This window comes from Saccoglossus kowalevskii, chromosome 20 (genome assembly GCF_978046115.1).
Source record: "Saccoglossus kowalevskii chromosome 20, keSacKowa6.1, whole genome shotgun sequence".
Classification (NCBI taxonomy): domain Eukaryota; kingdom Metazoa; phylum Hemichordata; class Enteropneusta; family Harrimaniidae; genus Saccoglossus; species Saccoglossus kowalevskii.
In genome coordinates this window covers 19,637,078-19,663,531 of record NC_140660.1, presented here as the reverse complement: position 1 = coordinate 19,663,531, position 26,454 = coordinate 19,637,078, and the positions used below count along the sequence as shown (strand labels likewise).

General features: G+C 34.6%; 1 protein-coding gene across 1 annotated transcript; it reads right to left on the bottom strand.

Annotated features, from left to right (window-relative positions):
- Nucleotides 1-329: 329 nt before the first annotated feature.
- LOC100367527 (3-hydroxyisobutyryl-CoA hydrolase, mitochondrial-like) lies at nt 330-25,316 on the bottom strand. Its single transcript, XM_002736211.4, has 9 exons — nt 25,208-25,316; nt 22,194-22,374; nt 21,091-21,175; nt 18,767-18,900; nt 17,621-17,845; nt 16,612-16,698; nt 14,580-14,720; nt 12,601-12,720; nt 330-1,585 (listed from the first exon to the last, which is right to left on the bottom strand). The coding sequence occupies exons 1-9, from the start codon at nt 25,231-25,233 to the stop codon at nt 1,430-1,432; spliced, it is 1,155 nt and encodes a 384-aa protein (XP_002736257.1). The 5' UTR covers nt 25,234-25,316; the 3' UTR covers nt 330-1,429.
- Nucleotides 25,317-26,454: the final 1,138 nt, after the last annotated feature.

The following is a 26,454-nucleotide window of genomic DNA, read 5'->3' as shown; positions in this document are numbered from 1 at the left end:
GAGACATGATGTCCATTAGCGACGTCATCACCAGCACCCCCAAAAGGCAAAATGACGACAGTAAAAATAGGACGTTTGTCGTCTGCTTCACAGCCCGTTTTATACCCGATATTTAGGGTATTTCACAGCACATACAAGTTGTATTTATCGGCAGAATTCTCCATAGATCTCAAATTTAATGTGATAAAAGTCAGACCTCGGGTCTATGCATTATCCCAGAGCCCCTATGTACCAAGTTTCATGAAATCTGTTAAATGGCCCTTGGTATTGGTCAATGAATATGCAAATTAGATAATTAATATTCAAGGATGCAACCAAAACTATTCAAGTCTGTGAATTATCCCAGAGCATGACTGTACAAAGTTTTATTGAAATATGTTAAATACATGAGAAACTAATGAAAAACCTTACATTCACTAAGTAATATGCATTTTAGGTACTTAATATGTACGGATTTTAACCCAAAACTTCTGAGGTCTTAGTATTATCCCAGAGCATATTTGAATGGTACATGAGAAACAAGTGAAAATGCTTAAATTAGCTAATTAATAAGCCTGGATTTCAACCCAAAACTACTCGGATCTGAGCATTATCCCAGATCATGTATGTACCAAGTTTCATTGAAATCTGATAATTAGTTCTTGCCATATCAATGGAACAAACGCACACACTTCGCACACAGGAGCCAATGCATACATTATGTAAAACATCCTTCTTGATTGAGTAAAAAATCAAGCATGTGAACAATATTTTTTCATTGGAGTTGATATATAAGCGAGTTAATTATAAACAATTTAGGACTGTGCAAAACGCTCATACATCTTTCTCATACTTATTTGACTATGCCGTGTAATGTACTTGTCAGTTAATTGTTTTGTTTTTGTAGATCTTAATATTCTTTTCCATTCAATAAAAAATAAAACACAAATATGTTGTTCTCATTCAGCATCAGGTCATTTCATATTATTTTTCATATTAGTTTTAATATATAATTTCAGATTACAATACAGTTCTGTAAGTCGTACCAATTCTGAAATGATTTTCGAATTGTGAGTTTAAATTGAATCCCATGAATCAGCTTAGTGACTACTGAGAGAGAAGTTTTTCAACTTGACCGTAGGAACATTCTAAAGGTTTATAAATAATGTGGTAGCTATTAAATGTATAAAAGATCACCATGTCAATGTTATAAGTTTGTGTTGCATCATTACCACACCAAGGAATAATCATGAGTAACACCACAACAGATTTGGTATGCTTCAGTGACACTTCATATCAGGTTAGAGGACACACAGTTCAACACCAATAGTGAAAACTAACAATGTACAGCCATAACAAGAATACTTTTCGAATGAGAATTGGCTTAAATTCTGTTATATTTGCTTATAACACTGATATGACACTTTCTGTACAGCTGATACAAGATGTTCTAGTTTATGATAAGTTCATTGGCAGAGTCCAGGGGCTTGAAATGTGCATCAACAATTTCCGACGTAACTTCATTTATGGTAGCAGGATTCCATTTCGGTGAATTGTCTTTATCTACCAATACAGCACGGACGCCTTCATAGAAGTCATGGCCAGCCTATAAAAAAAAACATTGTATGATCTCTGAATTGTTTATTTTTGATATATAGACCTGTGTTTTTTTAAATACTGTCAATCTATATTGTTGATTTTTCTGTGAATTATCAGAATGGTAAGCACTTAGTCAGGTCGAGCAAACTCTGAACCAGGATGCTAAGCATAACTAGGTGTTAACAAGGGTGATGTTCTCAGAACAAAAATTACATGCATATACAGAAAATCTATGAAAATTGTGCAACAATATGCAGAACATGTTTTAGGAAAGGTACAGAAATATGCAGGGCATTTCCTGGAACAACGCAGCAATATGCAGGATATGCAGGACATGTCTAAGAACGTGTAGTGATATGTAGAACATTTCCAAGAACGGGTCAGCAATATGAAAATCATGTCTAGGAACTTGGGCAGAGGGTACTCAGAACCCGCCTATTCACATAGTCCATACCCACCATAGACTCCGGTCAGTCAAAATGACTATTTTGAACCTGGATATACCCTCTCTACCTAGTTGAGACCAGTGAAGTAATGGTGTCTATCTTGCCAGTGCCATCCCCGGAACAAAGCCAAGTGCTGAACGGTGACGGGGTTCAGTATGCTCGAAAACGCTTGACCCAAACTCTTGGACAACTTCTCCGCACAAATCTGTAGCAGAGAGTCCTCTATCTCCTATGAGCAGGGATTCCTGAGATCGTCCGGGTAGGGTCAGTAACCAAAGCCTGACCCACTATGACGGAACCCTCCTTAAAAAGACCCTTCTCAATGGATTGGGTATCTTTTAGGTTAAAGTGGTAAAGACATTTGCATTCTCCAGAAGCCTGCCCTCTGCACATGCTCGAGGGGGGCACTTGACGCAAGAGCTAATGAGTTAGCAATCGTACTCGGTGGATCTTAAACCCTGTGTTGAGAAAGCCTGACAGCTTACCCTGGCCATAACACATAAACCTGTGCTTGATGCCATGCCATGACTCCTTAGTACGGCTCTCGTAGCAACTCAGCGCTCGAACCGGGCAGAGAAACAACTCCTCGTGATCCTCCGGGTTGGCAATGTTGCCAGCCAGGGAATGACGATCGGTTGTGGATCGCGTCCCCGGATTTGATTCATGACGAGAAACCCAATTCGTGTCTTTATCACGACTTGATTGTCCATAAAGGTGGTACACCCATCCGAGAAGGACAGTGCGCCTAGCTCTGACCGGCGCCTACCTGAGGCGAGTAGGAAGACTATTTTCCACGTCAAAAGTATGAGTGGTGCTGATCGGAGAGGCTCAAAGGGCAGCCTGCTTAGAGCAGCCAACACAACCGATACCAGTTACCAATTGGTTGATTCCCTCATTCAGGGTCTAGGCCTTTGATCAAACAGTAAACAGTCTCCTAATGGAATGACAACCGGCTAGCCTCGTTCCCAGAGAATTCTCAATGGTGGGGGACAAGGCTGACCTATAGGCAACAATCACTGAAAGGACAAGTTCATTTCGTCTAAATGATGGACGAGAAGTCAGCTGTCTGGCCAACAGAGTGATGAACGGATCTCCCTTCCGCTACACCAATCAGTGTATGCACGGGAGAAACCAAAGGATCTGATCGGGCGCGAGATTGGACTCCAGACTCTGCTGGCTCCAGTCTCAACCACCGCTCGATCAGGTAGCGCTTGGTCCAGCGGAAAGGGTTGACCATACACAAATAGCATTGCTATGTGGGTAGCAGGCTGGCAATTCCCGAAGAAGAGCCTTGGTGTGTTACCGTTCTTGCTATCCATTTCCTACAACACATTGGTAAAAAAAAATGAACAAGACATGCATGAGAGAAACGAATTACAGTTCAAAATAGTCATTTCGACTGACCGGAGTCTATGGTGAGTAATTGAACTTAGTGAATTGTGCAGCAATATGCAGAACATTTAGCTAGCTTCAACCTAACCTAGTTATATTTCAGCTTGTGTTTAAAACTGTTATGTGTATTATGCATGGTAATCTGCATAAATAATTTGGAAGGTATACTAGAAGGTATACTAGAAGGTATACTAGAAGGTATACTAGAATGTATACTAGAATGTATACTAGAAGGTATACTAGAATGTATACTAGAATGTATACTAGAATGTATACTAGAATGTATACTAGAATGTATACTAGAATGTATACTAGAATGTATACTAGAATGTATACTAGAATGTATACTAGAAGGTATACTAGAAGGTATACTAGAAGGTATACTAGAAGGTATACTAGGTATACTAGGTATACTAGAAGGTATACTAGAAGGTATACTAGGTATACTAGAAGGTATACTAGAAGGTATACTAGAAGGTATACTAGAAGGTATACTAGGTATACTAGAAGGAACACTAGAAGGAATACTAGAAGGAATACTAGAAGGTATACTAGAAGGTACACTAGAAGGTACACTAGAAGGTACACTAGAAGGTATACTAGAAGGTATACTAGGTATATTAGAAGGTATACTAGAATGTATACTAGAAGGTATACTAGAAGGTATACTAGAATGTATACTAGAAGGTATACTAGAAGGTATACTAGAATGTATACTAGAATGTATACTAGAATGTATACTAGAATGTATACTAGAATGTATACTAGAAGGTATACTAGAAGGTATACTAGGTATACTAGGTATACTAGAAGGTATACTAGGTATACTAGAAGGTATACTAGAAGGTATACTAGGTATACTAGAAGGAATACTAGAAGGAATACTAGAAGGAATACTAGAAGGTACACTAGAAGGTACACTAGAAGGTATACTAGAAGGTATACTAGGTATATTAGAAGGTATACTAGAATGTATACTAGGTATACTAGAAGGTATACTAGAAGGTATACTAGGTGGTATACTAGGTATATTAGAAGGTATACTAGAAGGTATACTAGAATGTATACTAGGTATACTAGAATGTATACTAGAAGGTATACTAGGTATACTAGAAGGTATACTAGGTATACTAGAAGGTATACTAGAAGGTATACTAGAATGTATACTAGAAGGTATACTAGAATGTATACTAGAATGTATACTAGAATGTATACTAGAAGGTACACTAGAAGGTACACTAGAAGGTACACTAGAAGGTACACTAGAATGTATACTAGAATGTATACTAGAAGGTATATTAGAAGGTATACTAAAAGGTATACTAGGTATACTAAAAGGTATACTAGGTATACTAGAAGGTAAACTAGAAGGTATACTAGGTATACTAGAAGGTATACTAGAAGGTATACTAGGTATACTAGAAGGTATACTAGAAGGTATACTAGGTATACTAGAAGGTATACTAGAAGGTACACTAGAAGGTACACTAGAAGGTACACTAGAAGGTATACTAGAAGGTATACTAGAAGGTATACTAGGTATATTAGAAGGTATACTAGAATGTATACTAGGTATACTAGAAGGTATACTAGAAGGTATACTAGGTGGTATACTAGGTATATTAGAAGGTATACTAGAATGTATACTAGGTATACTAGAATGTATACTAGAAGGTATACTAGGTGGTATACTAGGTATATTAGAAGGTATACTAGAAGGTATACTAGAATGTATACTAGGTATACTAGAATGTATACTAGAAGGTATACTAGGTATACTAGAAGGTATACTAGGTATACTAGAAGGTATACTAGAAGGTATACTAGAATGTATACTAGAAGGTATACTAGAATGTATACTAGAATGTATACTAGAATGTATACTAGAAGGTACACTAGAAGGTACACTAGAAGGTACACTAGAAGGTACACTAGAAGGTACACTAGAATGTATACTAGAATGTATACTAGAAGGTATATTAGAAGGTATACTAAAAGGTATACTAGGTATACTAAAAGGTATACTAGGTATACTAGAAGGTAAACTAGAAGGTATACTAGGTATACTAGAAGGTATACTAGAAGGTATACTAGGTATACTAGAAGGTATACTAGAAGGTATACTAGGTATACTAGAAGGTACACTAGAAGGTACACTAGAAGGTACACTAGAAGGTACACTAGAAGGTATACTAGAAGGTATACTAGAAGGTATACTAGGTATATTAGAAGGTATACTAGAATGTATACTAGGTATACTAGAAGGTATACTAGAAGGTATACTAGGTGGTATACTAGGTATATTAGAAGGTATACTAGAATGTATACTAGGTATACTAGAATGTATACTAGATATACTAGAAGGTATACTAGGTATACTAGAAGGTATACTAGGTATACTAGGTATACTAGAAGGTATACTAGAATGTATACTAGGTATACTAGAATGTATACTAGAAGGTACACTAGAATGTATACTAGAAGGTATACTAGAAGGTACACTAGAAGGTACACTAGAAGGTATACTAGAAGGTATACTAGAAGGTATACTAAAAGGCATACTAGAAGGTATACTAGAATGTATACTAGGTATACTAGGTATACTAGAAGGTATACTAAAAGGTATACTAAAAGGTATACTAGAAGGTATACTAGAAGGTATACTAGAAGGTATACTAAAAGGCATACTAAAAGGCATACTAGAAGGTATACTAGAAGGTATACTAGAAGGTATACTAGAAGGTATACTAGAAGGTATACTAAAAGGCATACTAGAAGGTATACTAGAAGGTATACTAAAAGGCATACTAGAAGGTATACTAGAATGTATACTAGAATGTATACTAGGTATACTAGAAGGTATACTAGAAGGTATACTAGAAGGTATACTAAAAGGCATACTAGAAGGTATACTAGAATGTATACTAGAATGTATACTAGGTATACTAGGTATACTAGAAGGTATACTAAAAGGTATACTAAAAGGTATACTAGAAGGTATACTAGAAGGTATACTAGAAGGTATACTAAAAGGCATACTAGAAGGTATACTAAAAGGCATACTAAAAGGCATACTAGAAGGTATACTAGAAGGTATACTAAAAGGCATACTAGAAGGCATACTAGAAGGTATACTAGAAGGTATACTAAAAGGCATACTAGAAGGTATACTAGAATGTATACTAGAATGTATACTAGGTATACTAGAAGGTATACTAGAAGGTATACTAGAAGGTATACTAGAATGTATACTAGAAGGTATACTAGAATGTATACTAGAAGGTATACTAGAATGTATACTAGAAGGTATACTAGAATGTATACTAGAAGGTATACTAGAATGTATACTAGAAGATATACTAGAAGGTATATTAGAAGGTATACTAGAAGATATACTAGAAAGTATACTAGAAGGTATACTAAAAGATATACTAGAAGGTATACTACATCGTCCGCCTGCACGGTGTTGTTCCGTTCGGACATTCCTCCTTCTACAACACCGTGCGGTAATACCATTCATAATCGTGTATGTCACGTGGTTGTAGAATGTATACTAGAAGGTACACTAGAAGGTATACTAGAATGTATACTAGAAGGTATATTAGAAGGTATACTAAAAGGTATACTAGGTATACTAGAAGGTATACTAGAAGGTATACTAGAAGGTATACTAGAAGGTATACTAGAATGTATACTAGAAGGTATACTAGAATGTATACTAGAATGTATACTAGAAGGTATACTAGAAGGTATACTAGAATGTATACTAGAAGGTATACTAAAAGGTATACTAGAAGGTATACTAGGTATACTAGAAGGTATACTAGAAGGTATACTAGAAGGTATACTAGAAGGTATACTAGGTATACTAGAAGGTATACTAGGTATACTAGAAGGTATACTAGGTATACTAGAAGGTATACTAGAAGGTATACTAGAAGGTATACTAGAAGGTATACTAGAAGGTATACTAGAAGGTATACTAGAAGGTATACTAGAAGGTACACTAGAAGGTATACTAGAAGGTATACTAGAATGTATACTAGGTATACTAGAAGGTATACTAGAAGGTATACTAGGTATATTAGAAGGTATACTAGAATGTATACTAGGTATACTAGAAGGTATACTAGAAGGTATACTAGGTGGTATACTAGGTATATTAGAAGGTATACTAGAATGTATACTAGGTATACTAGAATGTATACTAGATATACTAGAAGGTATACTAGGTATACTAGAAGGTATACTAGGTATACTAGGTATACTAGAAGGTATACTAGAATGTATACTAGGTATACTAGAATGTATACTAGAAGGTACACTAGAATGTATACTAGAAGGTATACTAGAAGGTACACTAGAAGGTACACTAGAAGGTATACTAGAAGGTATACTAGAAGGTATACTAGAAGGCATACTAGAAGGTATACTAGAATGTATACTAGGTATACTAGGTATACTAGAAGGTATACTAAAAGGTATACTAAAAGGTATACTAGAAGGTATACTAGAAGGTATACTAGAAGGTATACTAAAAGGCATACTAGAAGGTATACTAGAAGGTATACTAGAAGGTATACTAGAAGGTATACTAGAAGGTATACTAAAAGGCATACTAGAAGGTATACTAGAAGGTATACTAAAAGGCATACTAGAAGGTATACTAGAATGTATACTAGAATGTATACTAGGTATACTAGAAGGTATACTAGAAGGTATACTAGAAGGTATACTAAAAGGCATACTAGAAGGTATACTAGAATGTATACTAGAATGTATACTAGGTATACTAGGTATACTAGAAGGTATACTAAAAGGTATACTAAAAGGTATACTAGAAGGTATACTAGAAGGTATACTAGAAGGTATACTAAAAGGCATACTAGAAGGTATACTAAAAGGCATACTAAAAGGCATACTAGAAGGTATACTAGAAGGTATACTAAAAGGCATACTAGAAGGCATACTAGAAGGTATACTAGAAGGTATACTAAAAGGCATACTAGAAGGTATACTAGAATGTATACTAGAATGTATACTAGAAGGTATACTAGAAGGTATACTAGAATGTATACTAGAAGGTATACTAGAATGTATACTAGAAGGTATACTAGAATGTATACTAGAAGGTATACTAGAATGTATACTAGAAGATATACTAGAAGGTATATTAGAAGGTATACTAGAAGATATACTAGAAAGTATACTAGAAGGTATACTAAAAGATATACTAGAAGGTATACTACATCGTCCGCCTGCACGGTGTTGTTCCGTTCGGACATTCCTCCTTCTACAACACCGTGCGGTAATACCATTCATAATCGTGTATGTCACGTGGTTGTAGAATGTATACTAGAAGGTACACTAGAAGGTATACTAGAATGTATACTAGAAGGTATATTAGAAGGTATACTAAAAGGTATACTAGGTATACTAGAAGTTATACTAGAAGGTATACTAGAAGGTATACTAGAAGGTATACTAGAATGTATACTAGAAGGTATACTAGAATGTATACTAGAATGTATACTAGAAGGTATACTAGAAGGTATACTAGAATGTATACTAGAAGGTATACTAAAAGGTATACTAGAAGGTATACTAGGTATACTAGAAGGTATACTAGAAGGTATACTAGAAGGTATACTAGAAGGTATACTAGGTATACTAGAAGGTATACTAGGTATACTAGAAGGTATACTAGGTATACTAGAAGGTATACTAGAAGGTATACTAGAAGGTATACTAGAAGGTATACTAGAAGGTATACTAGAAGGTATACTAGAAGGTATACTAGAAGGTACACTAGAAGGTATACTAGAAGGTATACTAGAATGTATACTAGGTATACTAGAAGGTATACTAGAAGGTATACTAGGTATATTAGAAGGTATACTAGAATGTATACTAGGTATACTAGAAGGTATACTAGAAGGTATACTAGGTGGTATACTAGGTATATTAGAAGGTATACTAGAAGGTATACTAGGTATACTAGGTATACTAGAAGGTATACTAGGTATACTAGGTATACTAGAAGGTATACTAGAATGTATACTAGGTATACTAGAATGTATACTAGGTATACTAGAAGGTATACTAGAATGTATACTAGAAGGTATACTAGAAGGTATACTAGAAGGTATACTAGAAGGTATACTAAAAGGCATACTAGAAGGTATACTAGAATGTATACTAGGTATACTAGGTATACTAGAAGGTATACTAAAAGGTATACTAGAAGGTATACTAAAAGGCATACTAGAAGGTATACTAGAATGTATACTAGGTATACTAGAAGGTATACTAAAAGGTATACTAGAAGGTATACTAGAAGGTATACTAGAATGTATACTAGAAGGTATACTAGAATGTATACTAGAAGGTATACTAGAATGTATACTAGAAGGTATATTAGAAGGTATACTAGAAGATATACTAGAAAGTATACTAGAAGGTATACTAAAAGATATACTAGAAGGTATACTACATCGTCCGCCTGCACGGTGTTGTTCCGTTCGGACATTCCTCCCTCTACAACACCGTGCGGTAATACCATTCATAATCGTGTATGTCACGTGGTTGCGCGATAGAAAGTTTACCTACCAATAGAATGCTTTGTTACAAAATAGTAGTTTATAAATAAATAAACTCTGCTCGGACTGATAAATATGATATATTGAAGATAATATTTGGTAATCGTAGTCCTAAATAACTATTAAAAATAGCTATCAGTGAGTTGCATGATGTATGGATATTGTCGCTGTATCGCCTCGACATCCAAGCGTTGTTACAAAGACTGCCAGAAAGCGCTCGGAGCTCTGCATTTCTGATATTTTTGGCTTCATTACTGCCGATATGTGTTGCAGTGATATCACGAGCTTTGGGGTATAACACCTACTCTTCTATAATAGTCAACAGTGGTGACAACACTATTACCACTATTATTAAGTAAAGCTTGAATAGCTTTGGTCTGAATATCAGTGAGTTGCATGATGTATGGATATTGTCGCTGTATCGCCTCGACATCCAAGCAAACACAGCTTTAGCTGTGCTCAGCGACATTTATTCTCGGGTCAGGCATTTTCACCGCCTGGCAACCATCATGGTGAAACAAAGACCAATAAATTCTCAGAAAACGGTATTTTGGGATGGTTGTTGTCACCCCCTACATATGCAAACTATTTAAATTTGGTTGGATTTCTTCAAAGTTAAGTTTGTGCTGTTTTCTCGATTTTTTCACCAGTGTACAGCAGCTCGCGCAGAGTCCATAGAAATACATGGTAGAGTGGTGCGCGTCTTAAATAGCAACGTGGGGCGTTTAGTGACTTAGCTCCGCCTCGAAGATTTTGATAGCTTGGCCAAGCGCGTTGAAGAAAGAAGTTATATGATTGGCTGTCGTTAAACTGATTCTAAACTGTGAGGGCATTGTCACATACACATAGTCCTAATGAAATACTTCAAGGTGATATAGAGTGGGGTGCTTCGCCGGAACATTCACCTTGAAAATTCAAGATGGTATACTAGAAGGTATACTAGAAGGTATACTAGAAGATATACTAGAAGATATACTAGAAGATATACTAGAAGATATACTAGACGGTATACTAGAAGGTATACTAGAAGGAATACTAGAAGGTATACTAGAAGGTATACTAGAAGATATACTAGAAGATATACTAGAAGGAATACTAGAAGATATACTAGAAGGAATACTAGAAGGTATACTAGAATGTATACTAGGTATACTAGAAGGTATACTAGAAGGTATACTAGAAGGTATACTAGAAGGTATACTAGAAGATATACTAGAAGATATACTAGAAGGTATACTAGAAGGTATACTAGAAGGTATACTAGAAGGAATACTAGAAGGAATACTAGAAGGAATACTAGAAGGAATACTAGAAGGTGTACTAGAAGGTGTACTAGAATGTATACTAGAAGGTATACTAGAAGGTATACTAGAAGGTATACTAGAAGGTATACTAGAAGGTATACTAAAAGGTGTACTAAAAGGTGTACTAAAAGGTGTACTAGAAGGTATACTAGAAGGTATACTAAAAGGTATACTAGAAGGTATACTAGAAGGTATACTAGAAGGAATACTAGAAGGTATACTAGAAGGTATACTAGAAGGTATACTAGAAGGTGTACTAGAAGGTGTACTAGAAGGTACACTAGAAGGTACACTAGAAGGTACACTAGAAGGTACACTAGAAGGTACACTAGAAGGTACACTAGAAGGTATACTAGAAGGTATACTAGAAGATATACTAGAAGGTATACTAGAAGGTATACTAGAATGTATACTAGAAGGTATACAAGAAGGTATACTAGAAGGTATACTAGAAGGTATACTAGAAGGTATACTAGAAGGTATATTAGAAGGTATAAGGGATGACGTCAAAAGATTGATGTCGGATAAAAAAACTTATTTGCTTTAGTTTGGGGTGGGGGGGGGGTTGACCTCAGAAAGTTTCCATCCTACAAAAACGATTTTATTTTATTAATGAAGTCAAAAAAAATTTGGAGTATTTGTAGATCGTTTTTTCTATCCAATCATAGACAAAATAACAGAAAACGAAAAAAAAACATCCAAGACGAGAAAATGGTTTGGTCCGAAAACCCAGAATAGTAGTTTGTGAATGCGTATATTCCGCTTCATTATTACAACCAACTGCTATGCCATACTACTGTCCGACTATCAATTTGAATTCAATGGTGAATGCAGTCTGATGCCATGATCAATATTTATCAATTAAGTTTCAGTGGGGGGTGGGGGGTTTTGGGGAAAAACTAAAAGAATTAAGTTTTTATCCGACATCGATCTTTTGACGTCGTCCCTAAGTTTAAATTATTGATAGCTATACTGTATGATACTTTATTTTAGCTGGAAATAATTTTTCGTATGGAATTTATTTCTACTGTTTTTTGATGAGTTGAATGTGAAATATAGAAAAAAAAGGTATATTTGCTGGATTTTATTTTCAATCAATCATTCCTTCAGCAAAAATAGGGAAAACAAATTCCAAGCAGAAATATTTTACAGTAATACTTTATATGAAGTTTTTATGAAAAGGCAAAACCAACTGATAGACAACATGAACGTTGAGTTATGCTCAGACTGTTTGTGAAAAAACACATTGATATTATTAATATCAAAAAAACATTAATTTACCAGACATCCACTGCATATCCTGAACTCCATTGTAAAACAGTCATTAAAACTCATCTTAGCACCTTCTCGTAACTGACGTAGCGTAACCTTCATAGATGTTGGTGACATACGCTTAAGAATCTGATAATACAAAATTAATAAGAATCTCATATTACAAAATATGATATTAAGAAAGATAAAATAAGATATTAAGAAAGATAAAATAAGATATTAGGAAAGATAAAATAAGATATTAGGAAAGATAAAATAAGATATTAAGAAAGATAAAATAAGATATTAAGAAAGATAAAATAAGATATTAGGAAAGATAAAATAAGATATTAAGAAAGATAAAATAAGATATTAAGAAAGATAAAATAAGATAATACGGTGTGATATGATAAAATCATATTAAAGTAAAATTAATACAATTAAAAATCTCTCCATAATTACGCATGTGTTGCAAAGTTGTGCGTTTAATATGTAGGATACAATTTTTAGGTTTCCTATCTTCAAGTCTTTCCTGTTTAGCAGCAAACTGACTATCTACAAAATTCTCTTCACCAAGGTTAACTTTTGTTAGGGCCTTTAGGCACGGGAAATTTTGACCATTTCATTCAAAAGTAATAATTTAAAAAAAATTCCATAAACGTTTGTGACTGCAAACTATTTTACCTTCTTAGTCCTTGTTGGTTATCAAATTTAAGCTATATAGTTTTGCTTACAGTAATATAGTTGGAACATAAACATGTCAGAGATATGGATCCAAAAGCTAATGCTTGATTATGATGATTTAACATTAAAATGACCAACATTCAGTCATTTTGTATCTGATCATCAAACAAGTACTTGTCCATACTAGAAGATATTGCTCTGGAACAGCATTAATTAAAACAAAATGGCCACCAACCATTTGAACCAGATCGTCAAATCAATTCATCTATATATCTATTACATGATGTTTAATGAATATATAAAATATGAACATAATTAGTCAAAGCATGTCAGAGATATGACTTTAGAACTGCATTCTTTAAAAATGGACACCAGTCAGCCAATTTAAATCTAATCTGAAAACCAAGGTCCCATAATGTCCAATGTATGTACCAAGTTTGAACAAAATCCATCTGCAAACAGCAAAGATCCAGTTCTGGAATGCCAGAGTTTGATGATTTTTCATCACAAAAAAAAGGTGCCATTTGGCCATCTAGAATCAGTTTGTGAAACAAATTGATGTGCATACAATGTACATGTATGTAGAATATTATGTATGATGTATGTGTGAAGTTTGAATGTAAGGCATGTCTAAGATATAGGGGTGGATGCACATATGCATGCACGCACGGATGTTGTCCAACAGGGACTGAAAATGCTATTGAGGGCTCATACCACTAATTGAATTTCCATAGACGACAATGTTAACATATGACGAGATTGCTATATGAAAATGACGAAGAAAGTTGAAAATATGGCTCAAAAATGGGAAATCAACATGCCAGTCATCAACCATATGAAAAAAACTAACATGTTGGCCAGCTCAAACTCTTGCAAATCTCAGGTAAACAAGACACACCTACTGTATTTGGATTGCACCAAGAGAAATCACTGGAAAAACACCAAGATTAGAACATCCATTAACACACAGAATAAACCCACAGGTACACAGTCGCTAAGTAGTAAACAAAAGACCACATGTTGGTCTCACCTCTGACCCAGGTGATTACGCCCTCAAACAGGGAGCACCTGAGAAAAATAATATTTAAAAAATTTCATTGGTTCTTGCTAGGCATTTAAATGGCTACGAGCAGCCATTGGTTAATTAGTGACATGTGACATTGAGAAAACTACAACAGGGCTAAACATGATTGTCGTCACTTTTTCTGTGCATTAATTTGCTAAAATATCATATCATGCCATACCCAACTACACAAACTACAACACAACTGTACATGAATATGCAAGTTGTCTGCCCTTATTTTATCCAGCCTTGCTTGCCTTACCTCCAGCTGTTTCAAAGCCCATTCACTGCCGTCTTTCTCCAAGTTTTCAAATATTTCTTCTAAAGTGTTTCCGCCGAACAGTCTATCAATTTTCTCTAAGTGAGGTTTCAAGCTGAATTCTTTATCTGCATCCAACGTACACTGTGAAAATTATAGAAATTAATAGACCATTTTCCGTTCACTGCGAGAATCATGCGTTATGCGTGAAATCGAACATAAAAACAGGACAAACAAAGGTCATAGCGTCGTAGTGGCATCAAACATCGCGTGGGATTCGACAAACGCGAAAGTATTTTGGGGGACATTTCCATGCTTAACAATGTGCTGTACACATTTGATGATAGGCAATTTCGATTAGGTGACGGTATTCGGAAGCAATATTCCTCTGTCGAAGATCGGCCGGTCGATGTGAGCTACGAAATAAAGAAATTCTAGTTCAAAATCAAATCGTTCGATTTTTGCGGCAGACGTTCGATGTGCATCTTTCATGCATCTCGCGAGATCTTGAATGTTGTATTCAACTTTGACAAAAAAATTCCAATTTTTTTCAAATATTTTATTAAAAGTCTTTATCAGGCTTCTTAGCCTATTCTTTGCAGAATTTATTTATGTTTATTTATTTACTAATATGAGACATATTTAGGTAGATTACTCTACACAATTTATATATTTAACAGTTTTGAAACAGGCTAAGCTAGCGAGTTAAAAGCTAGCTAAATGTTATGTTATACCCTGGTTATATTGTACTGACCTCAGCAACAATTCCTTCCTGGAGGGTCATTAAAAATTAATATTGACAGACACCAAGATAACTATGTTTTTGATACCAACAAAATAAACACAACACATGCAATAACTACTTGAACTGGGCATTTATTTATTTATTTGTTTTGTTACTGTAAACACTATTGATATACATCTGTCATCATAACTCCTAAAGTTACAGCATGCCGTAATTTTGCAGAATTTGATGGGGTATTTTCATCCTACCATATTAGGAAATGCGAATTCCAAATAAGGAATGATTAAGCAACTAAAGCATAATAAAAACAAATATGGCTGCCACCAGGGTTTGACCGGACTCCACACAAAGAAGTTCGCTGATTCTGTTCTAAACTTTTTGGATTTCGGTATCCATGATGTATCCTTGAGGAAAAGATGTATAATAATAAGGTTATTACGAGGATATTTCATATGCACTCAGACAGTATGTGTCACATCGACCTTCGCTGCGTGACGGACGATACTCCCACTACATTGTCTTTGTGCATACTTTGAGGTATCCTTGTAATAACCTTATATTAATTATTATTATACATCTGCCACTGTAAAGTTTTACGATATTGCACTGGGTATATTAGGAAATGCGAATTTCAAATATAAAATGATTATGTGCTGTGCATTAGCGTCCTCTAATAATAAAAAAAAAACAATAACAGCCCCTTTGCTACTTTTCTTTTTCACGAAAAAGGCATGAAAGTTTTTAGATTTCTGCATTCCCATGATGTATCATTGAGATTAAAGATAATAATGTTATTGTGAGGATACTGCAAAGTATGAACTCAGACAGTAAACCATCACATCGATCTCAGCTGCCTGTCGGCCGATGTCTTCATGCATCCTTTGCGGTGTCCTCGTAATAACATTATATGAATACAAATGCACATGTGAAATAAAAAAACGAATGCCATTATTCATTGAAATTGAAAGAAAAACATTTATGGATGCCTATATGTGTCTTGAAGCAAATTCTAAAGTGTACTTGTGCACTTAAAATACAGTCTGAGCATTACAATTAGCTAGCTTTGTGCTGGCTATCAGTTTGGCTAGTTTGCTTTAAAAACTACCACATATCTAAATTGTGCAGGATAATCTGCAACAATATGTCTCATATTTGTAACTGTGGTGAACGCCATGAAGAAGAATTTGAAATTATTTCCACATGGGCTGTACTGTATAACCTCACAGGATATTTAGCTCTGTATGCATTGCAAAAACATTAGTCACCAACAAGAAATATAAGCACATCTACCTTGTTATGATAACTATCCAGTACATCTAATACTTTATTTTCATTTGCATTTTCTAAATTAATTAAAGATTTCTCCAAGTCACCAAGCTGAAAAGAAAATTTTAGAAAATAGTTATAATTGTTATGAAGCAACAAATAAAGATTAAAACCTTAAAAGTATAAATAAAATCAAAAGAACTGCCTTGTGCTGAAGATATTGAAGGCATGAAGTTAGAACATGTGCTTCTATCAGAGCAAAATACAGCATTTAAAAATATAACTGTAAGCAATTATCAGAGTGTTTCAAAGTAACTATGGTTTAATAATTAAATAAATATTTAATGAAATAATGACCATATATGGTGACTTGATATTTTGGTCATATATCTTGTCATATTACAATTATACATATTAATTAATTATTGAAGTTACATGGCCATATATAATCATCTGAAATAATAATCTTATCACATTGATTTCAACCAAAAACTAATCAGGATTGCACATTATCCCAAAATCTAAGTATTCATTGAAATTTGTTGAATGGTACTTGAGAAACAAATTAAAGTTGGTCAATAATACTCCAGGATTTCAATCAAAAACAATGTGCAATATCGCAGGTCATCTGCGTTCATTGAAATATGTTGAATAATGCATGAGAAACAAATAAAAATGCTTGAAGTTTCTAATTAATATGCTAATTAGTTTATTAATATGCACCAGAACATCTATGTACCAACTGTCATCAAAATCCAATTATCAGTTCTGATATCAGTGGAACAGATGGACAGACACACACACATAGAGACACACTAACTGTGAAGACTCTCATTTGCACATGGGAGACAAAAAATAATTGTTTCTGGTTATTTCTTGTATCAGGTTGTAATTTACTGGTCACAACTTTTATATACAAGCTGCTCTCTGATTGGTCTGAATATTAGGTGATAGGGCTGGATAGCCAATCAGACACAATCTTGTAAGTAGCTTTGATTTTAAAAATTATGACTTTAAGAATAAAGTCTCCTACCTGCTCAGTTTCCACAAAGTGTGTTGCCACGCCAGCCCTCTGGACATCTCTTCCTTTCAAACGAACACCAGTTAATGCTAAATATATTCCTAAATTTCCACCAAGACGAGACAAGAAATAACTACCACCTACGTCTGGGAAAAGACCAACAGCAGTTTCAGGCATGGCAAATAATGTACGTTGTGTAGCAACACGAAAGTGTCCATGAACCGATAAACCGACACCCTGATAACAAAAATAAATTAAGAATATGAATATGCAGTTGCAGAATCTTTCATTTGACATCACAAAGCCGCCATTTTAAGATGTTCCATATTTACAGTACGGTCCGACTGTAACCTAACTTCTAACTTGCTTTAAGGTAGAAGCCTACTCATAATTTTTCATTCATGTTCATTGGTTTATTATGTAAAATCATGAAGCTAATGTCTCGGTCACCCTCTTGAAAAAAATATTGCCCCTTTAAACTAAAGCTGAAAAAAACCTTTGTGTCAGCAAAATTTGCACCTCAAAAATGCAGGAAATAGCATTTGAGAGGGTCTAGATTTTTTTTTTTTTTATTTCTTAGAAGATAACTAGATAAATACATAAGGATATGGATTTTTAAAGGGGAGCATGTCGCTGGACCCCCTAGTAAAGTTGCACCTTCAACGCAGATCTCGCAAAATTCCGTGGCGCCACCTCTGCATAATATAGTAATTTTGTGTGTGTTATAATGACGTGTTTTGAGAATCCTGCATGAATATTTTTCAAAAATCAACAATTTCTTGGAGCACAATGTTAAAGAAAAATTAAATTTTTGAAACTTTTTAAGACCCATCATTCAAAATATATAATTTTTTCAGCCTAGATCACCAAGTTACAATTCGAGATATGGCATAATAAAGCCATAGAAACCTATCGATTAACAGGTGACCCACAACTTTTAACTCTGGAGTGCAATTTATTGCAAAATGAATAAACTGTGAGTGTCTTGAGACCTGATTAAATTTATATTCAGATTCTACAATTAATTTTTTATTTGTGTTCAGGGGGAAATATCTAACATATTTGCAACAAAAATTTGCATTGGTTATCAATCAAATATGTTGTAGTTAACCCACATCAAACAGGGGCAGTTTTGATAGCTATAACCTCCATACTTACCCCACCCATAGTAATACCATTTATCAGGGCTACATAGGGTATTCTAAGAGTTCCTATGGCATGGTTTAAAATGTATTCTTCTTTAAAAAAATTATGACCATGTGGTTCGCCAGCTCTAGCTGCATCTGTAATTGCTGTAATTGTCATCAGAACATTGTCAGAAGAAGGAATTGTTAATTAAATCCTTTGAATGCTAAAGTCAACTTTTAGTTGCAAAATAAAACCAAAAAAAATTGTTTCACATTTTTTTTTTTTAATTTTTATCATGACTGTTTAAGAATTAGATCCATCTGGTCAAAATTCAGACTATACTGTAAAATCTGTATTAAAAGCTGCGGCTTCTATTGAAATGGTACAATGCAACAGAGGAGATGCGGCTTCTATTACTAATTTAGCTAGAGCATCTACATATATGAGGAATTTTGAATTTTGGTTCTCAGTTGTTTAAAAAGAATGGATGTGGCTTCTATTAGGGATGCGGCTTCTAATACAGATTTTATGGTAGACATTGTAGAAAAAAAACAGGCAAAATGTTAGTTGCATCAAACATTATTAAACAGTATACTGTAAAATACTATATTTTAGCTGGAATTAATTTTCGCTGAAAATAATTTTTCTATGATTTTAATGGAATTTATTTTCATAAATTGTTTTAAAATTGTTGACAAGTTGAACGTAAAATATAGGAAAAAAGGTATATTCACTGAATTTTATATTTTACACATTCATTTCTTCAGTGTAAATAGCAAAAATTAGTTGCAAGTGAAAATAAAGTATTTTACAGTAGTCCAAACGTAAATTAACATTTACCGTACTTGACTGGCTTAGCGCCCATGCTTGGCTAAGCTCCCACCCCCACTTATGGGACATTTCTGTTTTTCGTTTCATGTTCGGCTAAGCACCCATCCCCTCCAAAATGCTGGCTGTTTAATCAATAAACCTAGTCTTTGATTATTGTTTGACTTCTGAATACTGGTATTCATACAATGAAGCATGTATATCGGCTGCCAGGAATATCGTGCGAATGCGTATACCACGGTAACTGTGTGTAAACAATGCTTCAACAATGACCTGTTAACAACCACGAAATGCAGTAAATAGTTCATTCTATATTTTGTTAACCTTTCAAAAATTACTTATTACCAGTTTTTTAAAAAAATCATGTTGTTTTTTTGGCCAAAAATCAATTCTAACAGCCATCCTTCAACGTTGAGAATACACTTCCGTATTATGTTACCAGAATGCCTTTGAGAATTCCCAGAGAATTACGCCGGTACAACACAGCATCCTGATTGGTTAATAACAGACTTGATCTATCAGGTCAAAGGGCATTGTTGCAGGTCAAATTGTACAAGAAAACATCATGGCGGGAAAATGCTTTGCATCAAGAGTTTGCATACTCTTGATTTTGGTGGTATGTAATTAATAATGTAATAAAATTTGAGTAATTTTTGTGACCATTCATGTTTCTTTAATATAAAAATAAAATCATTGACGATGCAATTTTTAATTTTATTTAACCGAAGGACATAACATTTCCCCCACAATCTGTCACATGGCGAACTAAAATTTGTCATTTGCTTTCTTTTTCAAGGGAGTGCTCGGTTAAACACCAACCACGTTAAAACACATGATTTTTCAGGTACCCTAGGCACTAAGTTGGACAAGTATGGTATAATGACTGTTTGGTACACAAACATTGGTAAGGCATATAGACTGATGTATACACTTATATCTAAGCTTTCAGAAGATGTATAGGTTGTTATAGTAGCATGTTTAGTAATTTTTAGAGAATTTCTGAATCAAAAATAAAATCTCCTTTGCTACCTTAAGGTTGAAAAATTGCTCCTCAAAAAAAGAAGTGCATTGTGGAACAATCATTAGGCTAGTAGCGAAAGAATTGAAGTTTAAATATTCTCGGGGCGGAGCTACATGTACGTCATAAGACATTCCACGTAGCTAAGACGCGTACCACTGTACCATGTATTTTTATGGGCTCTGCGCACACTGCCGTGGAACACCGAGTGAAGAGCCGGTGAAAATTCGGGAAAACAACACAAACTCAACTTTGAAGTAATCCTGAACAACCGAATTTATATATGTTGCACACGCAGGGGTAATCTTGTTACACTGTTCAGGGAAGTCTCAACAACCATCCCATAGTACCGTTTTCTGAGAGTTTTTGGCTTTTGTTTTCACCGCAAGGTTGCCATGCGATGAAAATGCCCGGATATCCGCCCCTGAGAATATGTAACCCGACTGGTATTATTCTATGTAGTGCGCCCTCTACCCTGGGACCCGGTATTAAGACCGGTCACACATACCTTTAATATCACCTCCCGCACAGAATGCTTTGTCTCCAGTTGCCTTGATGATCACCAGTGATGTACTACCATCAGACTCCCATTCCTAATGAACAATTAAAACACTGTCTTCAAAGAGTAAAAAACGTAAAAACTTATCTTAACTTGTACAGACTACACTACAGTTTTGGTGTAACTTAATTTCCAAGCTGGCTTTCTCTTTCATACAAACTTACAATTTTTAAGTATCATTAATCAATAATTTCAATTCTGTGTAGTAATTACCTAGTTTAGAATATGAGACATACTGTGAAGTACTTTATTTTAGCTGGAATTAATTTTCGCTGAAAAGGCATTTTGGGTGTTTTGTATGGAAATTATTTTCACTGATTTTTGACGAGTTGAATGTGGAATATAGGGAAAAAAGTATATTCGCTGGATTTTATTTTCACGGAATCATCCTTTCAGCGAAAATAGCGAAAATAAATTCCAAGCAAAAATAAAGTATTCTACAGTATTTAGGTAGATTACTGTGGTTTTGAAAAAAAAGCTAAATTTGCAGCTGAAACATTTATAACTCTAAGCCAACTAAATCAGGGGGGATTGGCACAAGAGGGGCCGTCCAATATACATGTAGGCAGAATAAACAAGCCATAGATATGAGTGGAATAGTATCTTCAAGTATTGTAATGGTGGACACTACATTTATTCATAGAGAGTATGTTTCGTACCAGTTTTATCATAATCTGACATCCATGTTTGGACATGTTAGAAACTGTTAATGTGCTCAAATATCTTCCTTATTTGGAAAATATGCGTCACATTATATATAACAAACGAAAACTTTTAGAAGCTATAGCACATGACAGAAATAGTCGCGTCACTAAACGAAGACATTTGGATAGAGCAAAAAGGGTTTTCGTAGCCATTTCAGGCAGTTATCTCTCATTCAATTATGATTACAAGCACAAAAATATGTAATATAATATGGTTAACACAAGATTACCAGAAAGTATGCACTCAGGCAGTATGGGAACACATCCGCCTTCATGCATACTTTACGGTATTCACGCAATAACCTAATATCATTCCACTTACACAATTGTCCTTTTATTTCCACTTACTTTGAGTTTGGGATATATTTTTCTAACCATGCTTAAATTCAAAGTGTTCAGCGCTTTTGGTCTATTCATTGTTATCACGGCAGTGTTCTTCACTTTCTCCAAGATGACGTCATCTTGACTTGCGGCAGATGACATACTTCGGACATGCTGTAACACAACCGACAAGCGTCGAAGTGGAGATCTGCAAGAATAAATTAATTGCTCTCAGACGTTTCGATTTTTATTTCGTCCCAAATAGTGTTGATTTATAGGCCATGAGCTGTTTTTCTTTTCTTTATTTTTTTGGCAATTTTATATTTTTTAATTCTCATAATTATTGTGCAGTAGAATGAAAATCACACACCGATCTTAGGTCTAATATTTCATTTTTTGAAATAAAATGAAGATACATGTACATCATCACCGGCCAAGGTTTTTTCATTCGGCCATCACCCAACCATTACTACATTGGCAAAGCCTATTCCGTGAGGGTGCATTAAAGTGCACCCTCTATGGCATTTATAACTTACCACCATTTTTTTTAAGCGAGAAGCCTACTCATGAATGCAAATACCCAGAATTTATTCATTTTGCAATAAATTGTACTCCGGGAAATATTATGATGTTGACCTCAAAAAAAGTTAGGGGTCACCACTCTAATTTTTGTGAAAATTATGGTTGTATTTTAGAGGATACTGTAAAATCTGTATTCGAAACCGCGGCTTCTATTAAAATGGTACAATGCAATAGAGGGGATGAGGCTTCTTTTAGAGCATCTACACATATGAGAAATCATGATTTTTTGCTTCTCAATTATTCAAAAAGAATGGGTGCGACTTCTTTTAGGGATGCGGCTTCTAATACAGATTTTACAGTAGTTGTCATTTTGTCAGTATTATAGTGCTTTTATCCTATGGTTCCTATGCACCATCTCAAATTGTAGGCTTGTATCACATATTGTAAATGATAGAGTACTATATTAAACTATATGAAACTATATATATGAAATTATTTCAATAATCTGGGTTTTGAAAAGTGCAAATTTTTCTTTCTACAATGTGTTCTGTGGAATTGTTTTTTAAGAAGCTATTTTTAATAAATACATCAATTAAAACAAGTTTCTCAAAACACAATACTGTAACACACATTAAAATGCTAATCAATGGGACAAAAGCTTCATAGTTTTACATCATAAACCAATTAATGAACATGTGGTTTGTGACCTACTTTCTCAAATATTGGGAGCAGGCATCTACCTTAAGTACTTAAATCTTTTACCATAAACACGCAAAGCTTTGAGTGCAGTATAGTTAGATTCAGACAAAATAATCTGGGTTTTGAAAAGAGCAAGTTTTCTTTCAATGTTGTGTTCTGTAGAATTGTTATTAAAGTAAATATTTTTAATAAATACATGATTTAAAACAAGTTTCTCAAAACACAACACTGTAACACAGTCTAAAATGCTATGCGATGGGACAAAAGCTTCATAATTTAAAATAATAAACCAATGAACATTGTCATGTGGTTTATGACCTACTTTCTCAAATATTGGGAGCATCTACCTTAAGTACTTAAGCCTTTTACTATAATCACGCATAGCTTTGAGTGCAGTATAACCTGGTAGTTAGATTTAGACAAAATCCTGTTCGTGCTGGGTTTTTTTTTATCAATTTTGTATTAACTAATTTAAATAAATATTTCGCATTACACTGTATGGAATAAGGGTTAAAACATGACTCAATTCATAAATAAAACTTCTAGAACTTCTAGATATTTAGACCCTGTATATGTTCATTGAGTTATTTTTACGTTTACTGATTATTTAAATAGTAGGGCTGGCATTTACGAAAATAATATTAGATGTTTTATGGTCAACAAATGTATTTAAATTATTTGGCATATAACAATGTGATTTATTATGGTGAACCTCACAAGATTCATGTACAAAGAAAAACCAAATCATAGAACAACATTTTTATCGCAGCCACGCGAGAATTCCGGACTGTATAAGAACAATTACTCGCATAGTGCCCTATAAAAAATCAGCTTTTTTTTAAAATAAGACTACCAGTATAAAATATTTTTTTATAAAATATTTATGCTAAAATATTTCATGGCAACAGAGGGCGCTATGTAGTGGCAATATAAGTGTAAAATAAATATTTGCCCACAATTTGTTTTTTTCTTTTTTTTTTTTTTTGTGCACACTGACTAAAAACCTACTTTTAATTAGGTTATTATACATCCACAAATTAATGCATTGTGTTTCAGGGCATTTGACATTATGAAGTCTATAATGGAGTATGGTATTTTAGGTGAATATGGTTTATCGAATGGTGGGGCAACATCGGGTAGCGGGTTAGTCGGGACGAACTGATCGTCTGTCCATATTACAATACTAAGCCACCGACACAGCCGCAGGAAGGTTCTCTGAATAAAATAAGCTACGCAAGCTGAAGTAAAAAAAAATGCGTAAAGGGGGTGTTATTTAGTTATTTGACACGGGTACCGTACCATGTTTAGGATCGAATATTTTAAAATTTATAAATAAAGCGTGAAAAAGGGAATCTCATGTTACCTCAACTTGGAAACAGTATGATTTTAGTTTGTATTTTAGTATCTATTTTAAGTTTCTGCACTTGGAAAGGGGTATAATTTTATAAGTACATGTTTCCAGGCTTTTTGAAAAGCTATACTTCAGCATGGGTACCAGGTCTGACTTGCAGTACACCCCCACCCCCCTGGGGACACTGCCAAAGTACACAGGGATAGTAGCGGGTAGTCGACACGACAAACAAGTACAGTGCACGTTTAAATCTACATGCAATAGGCTGAATACCGTAGATCAAGACTGATCGAATGACTTCAGCTGTCGAACTTTGATACCTCGTCCCGGGCGGATGAGTCGTTCATTGAATCAGCCATGGTTTACAGTTCCATGCCGGATCAGCTGACGTCGGATCTTGAGCGTCCCGACAAAACACACTGTTTACAAAGTCCCTTCCCTCTCCCAGTGCAAAACACATCTCACTCACCTGTTCAAGAGCGCCTGCAGTGTCATTTGTTATATTTCGGTGATCGCAGATGGGAACTTAGTTGGCCTACTTCTTCCTAACCGATTCGCCTGCTTGGTGCATTGGTTCAAAGGTCAAACGGCTATTGGTGACGCGCAGCGCCCTCTTTGATGGATCGACGCTTAACAATTGTGGTATTAGGTTTGTTTTTATTTCGATAACCACTTTTGATCTAAACAGCGGGGAAAGTTTCCCACGTTTTTCGTGCAATGAGGTGTTCGTATACAAGGGATTTCAATGCAAAATTGTATTACCGATTGGCTCAATGGTAACCAAGCGGATCGTTTGGCTGCAAAAGTTTGTTATTTTTCTGAAAAACCCGTTTTTTCAACTTGTCTCTTTATTTAGGATAGAATATTGTATTTGAAATCGACACAAAAACAAAACTTATGCAAAGTTGAAAGCGCAGCTAAAATTAATCCAAGTCAAGAATAAAAATCTCTAATATGCTAGAAATATGTCATTCCTAAAAAAAACCCACAAAAGTGAATAACTCCTTAACAAAATAACTGCAAGGAATGCCTTTGTTTAGTTTCAAGCAGTGCTCAAGATGACTGTCACCTTATAGTAAATATCGAACTTGTATAGTTAATCACATATTATAATATCTTATCATCACTTGTACGCTTCCCCAATACATCTGAGACTTGCTGTAAATCTACCTGGAGTTAATGATGAAGATTTTGACTTCAACTATGTTCCAATAATACTTTAAACCCCGTAAATTAAGGTGGTACGTAATTATATTGTAATGAAATGTGCATATTTGTTGTGACCATTTCTGTTTCTTCATTGTAAAAGTCATTGACGACGCAAATAATTTCGTAATTTCATTTCCCTTCAAAGACGTAATAACCCTCTCAATCTGCCACATGGTGAATTAAATTGTCATCATGTTCGTACTCTTTTCCAAGGGGGATGCTCGCGTAAGCGTCCACTCCTAAAAAAATCACGATTTTCTGAGTTCGGGACACTGGGCGCTAACGCGGTCTAACGGTAGTTTCGTAAACGAGTTTCGTTTTCGATAATTTTTGTGGGAAATGGACGAGCTACATGAACATATCAAATATATTTCGACGCATAATTTTGGAGCAAAACGTTTGGAGCAACGTTTTAGCACATATGTCAGAATACACGTAAAAACTGTTCACAAATTAATTTACTACACGATTATAACAAGGGCGCCCGACACAAATATGCTACCTTAA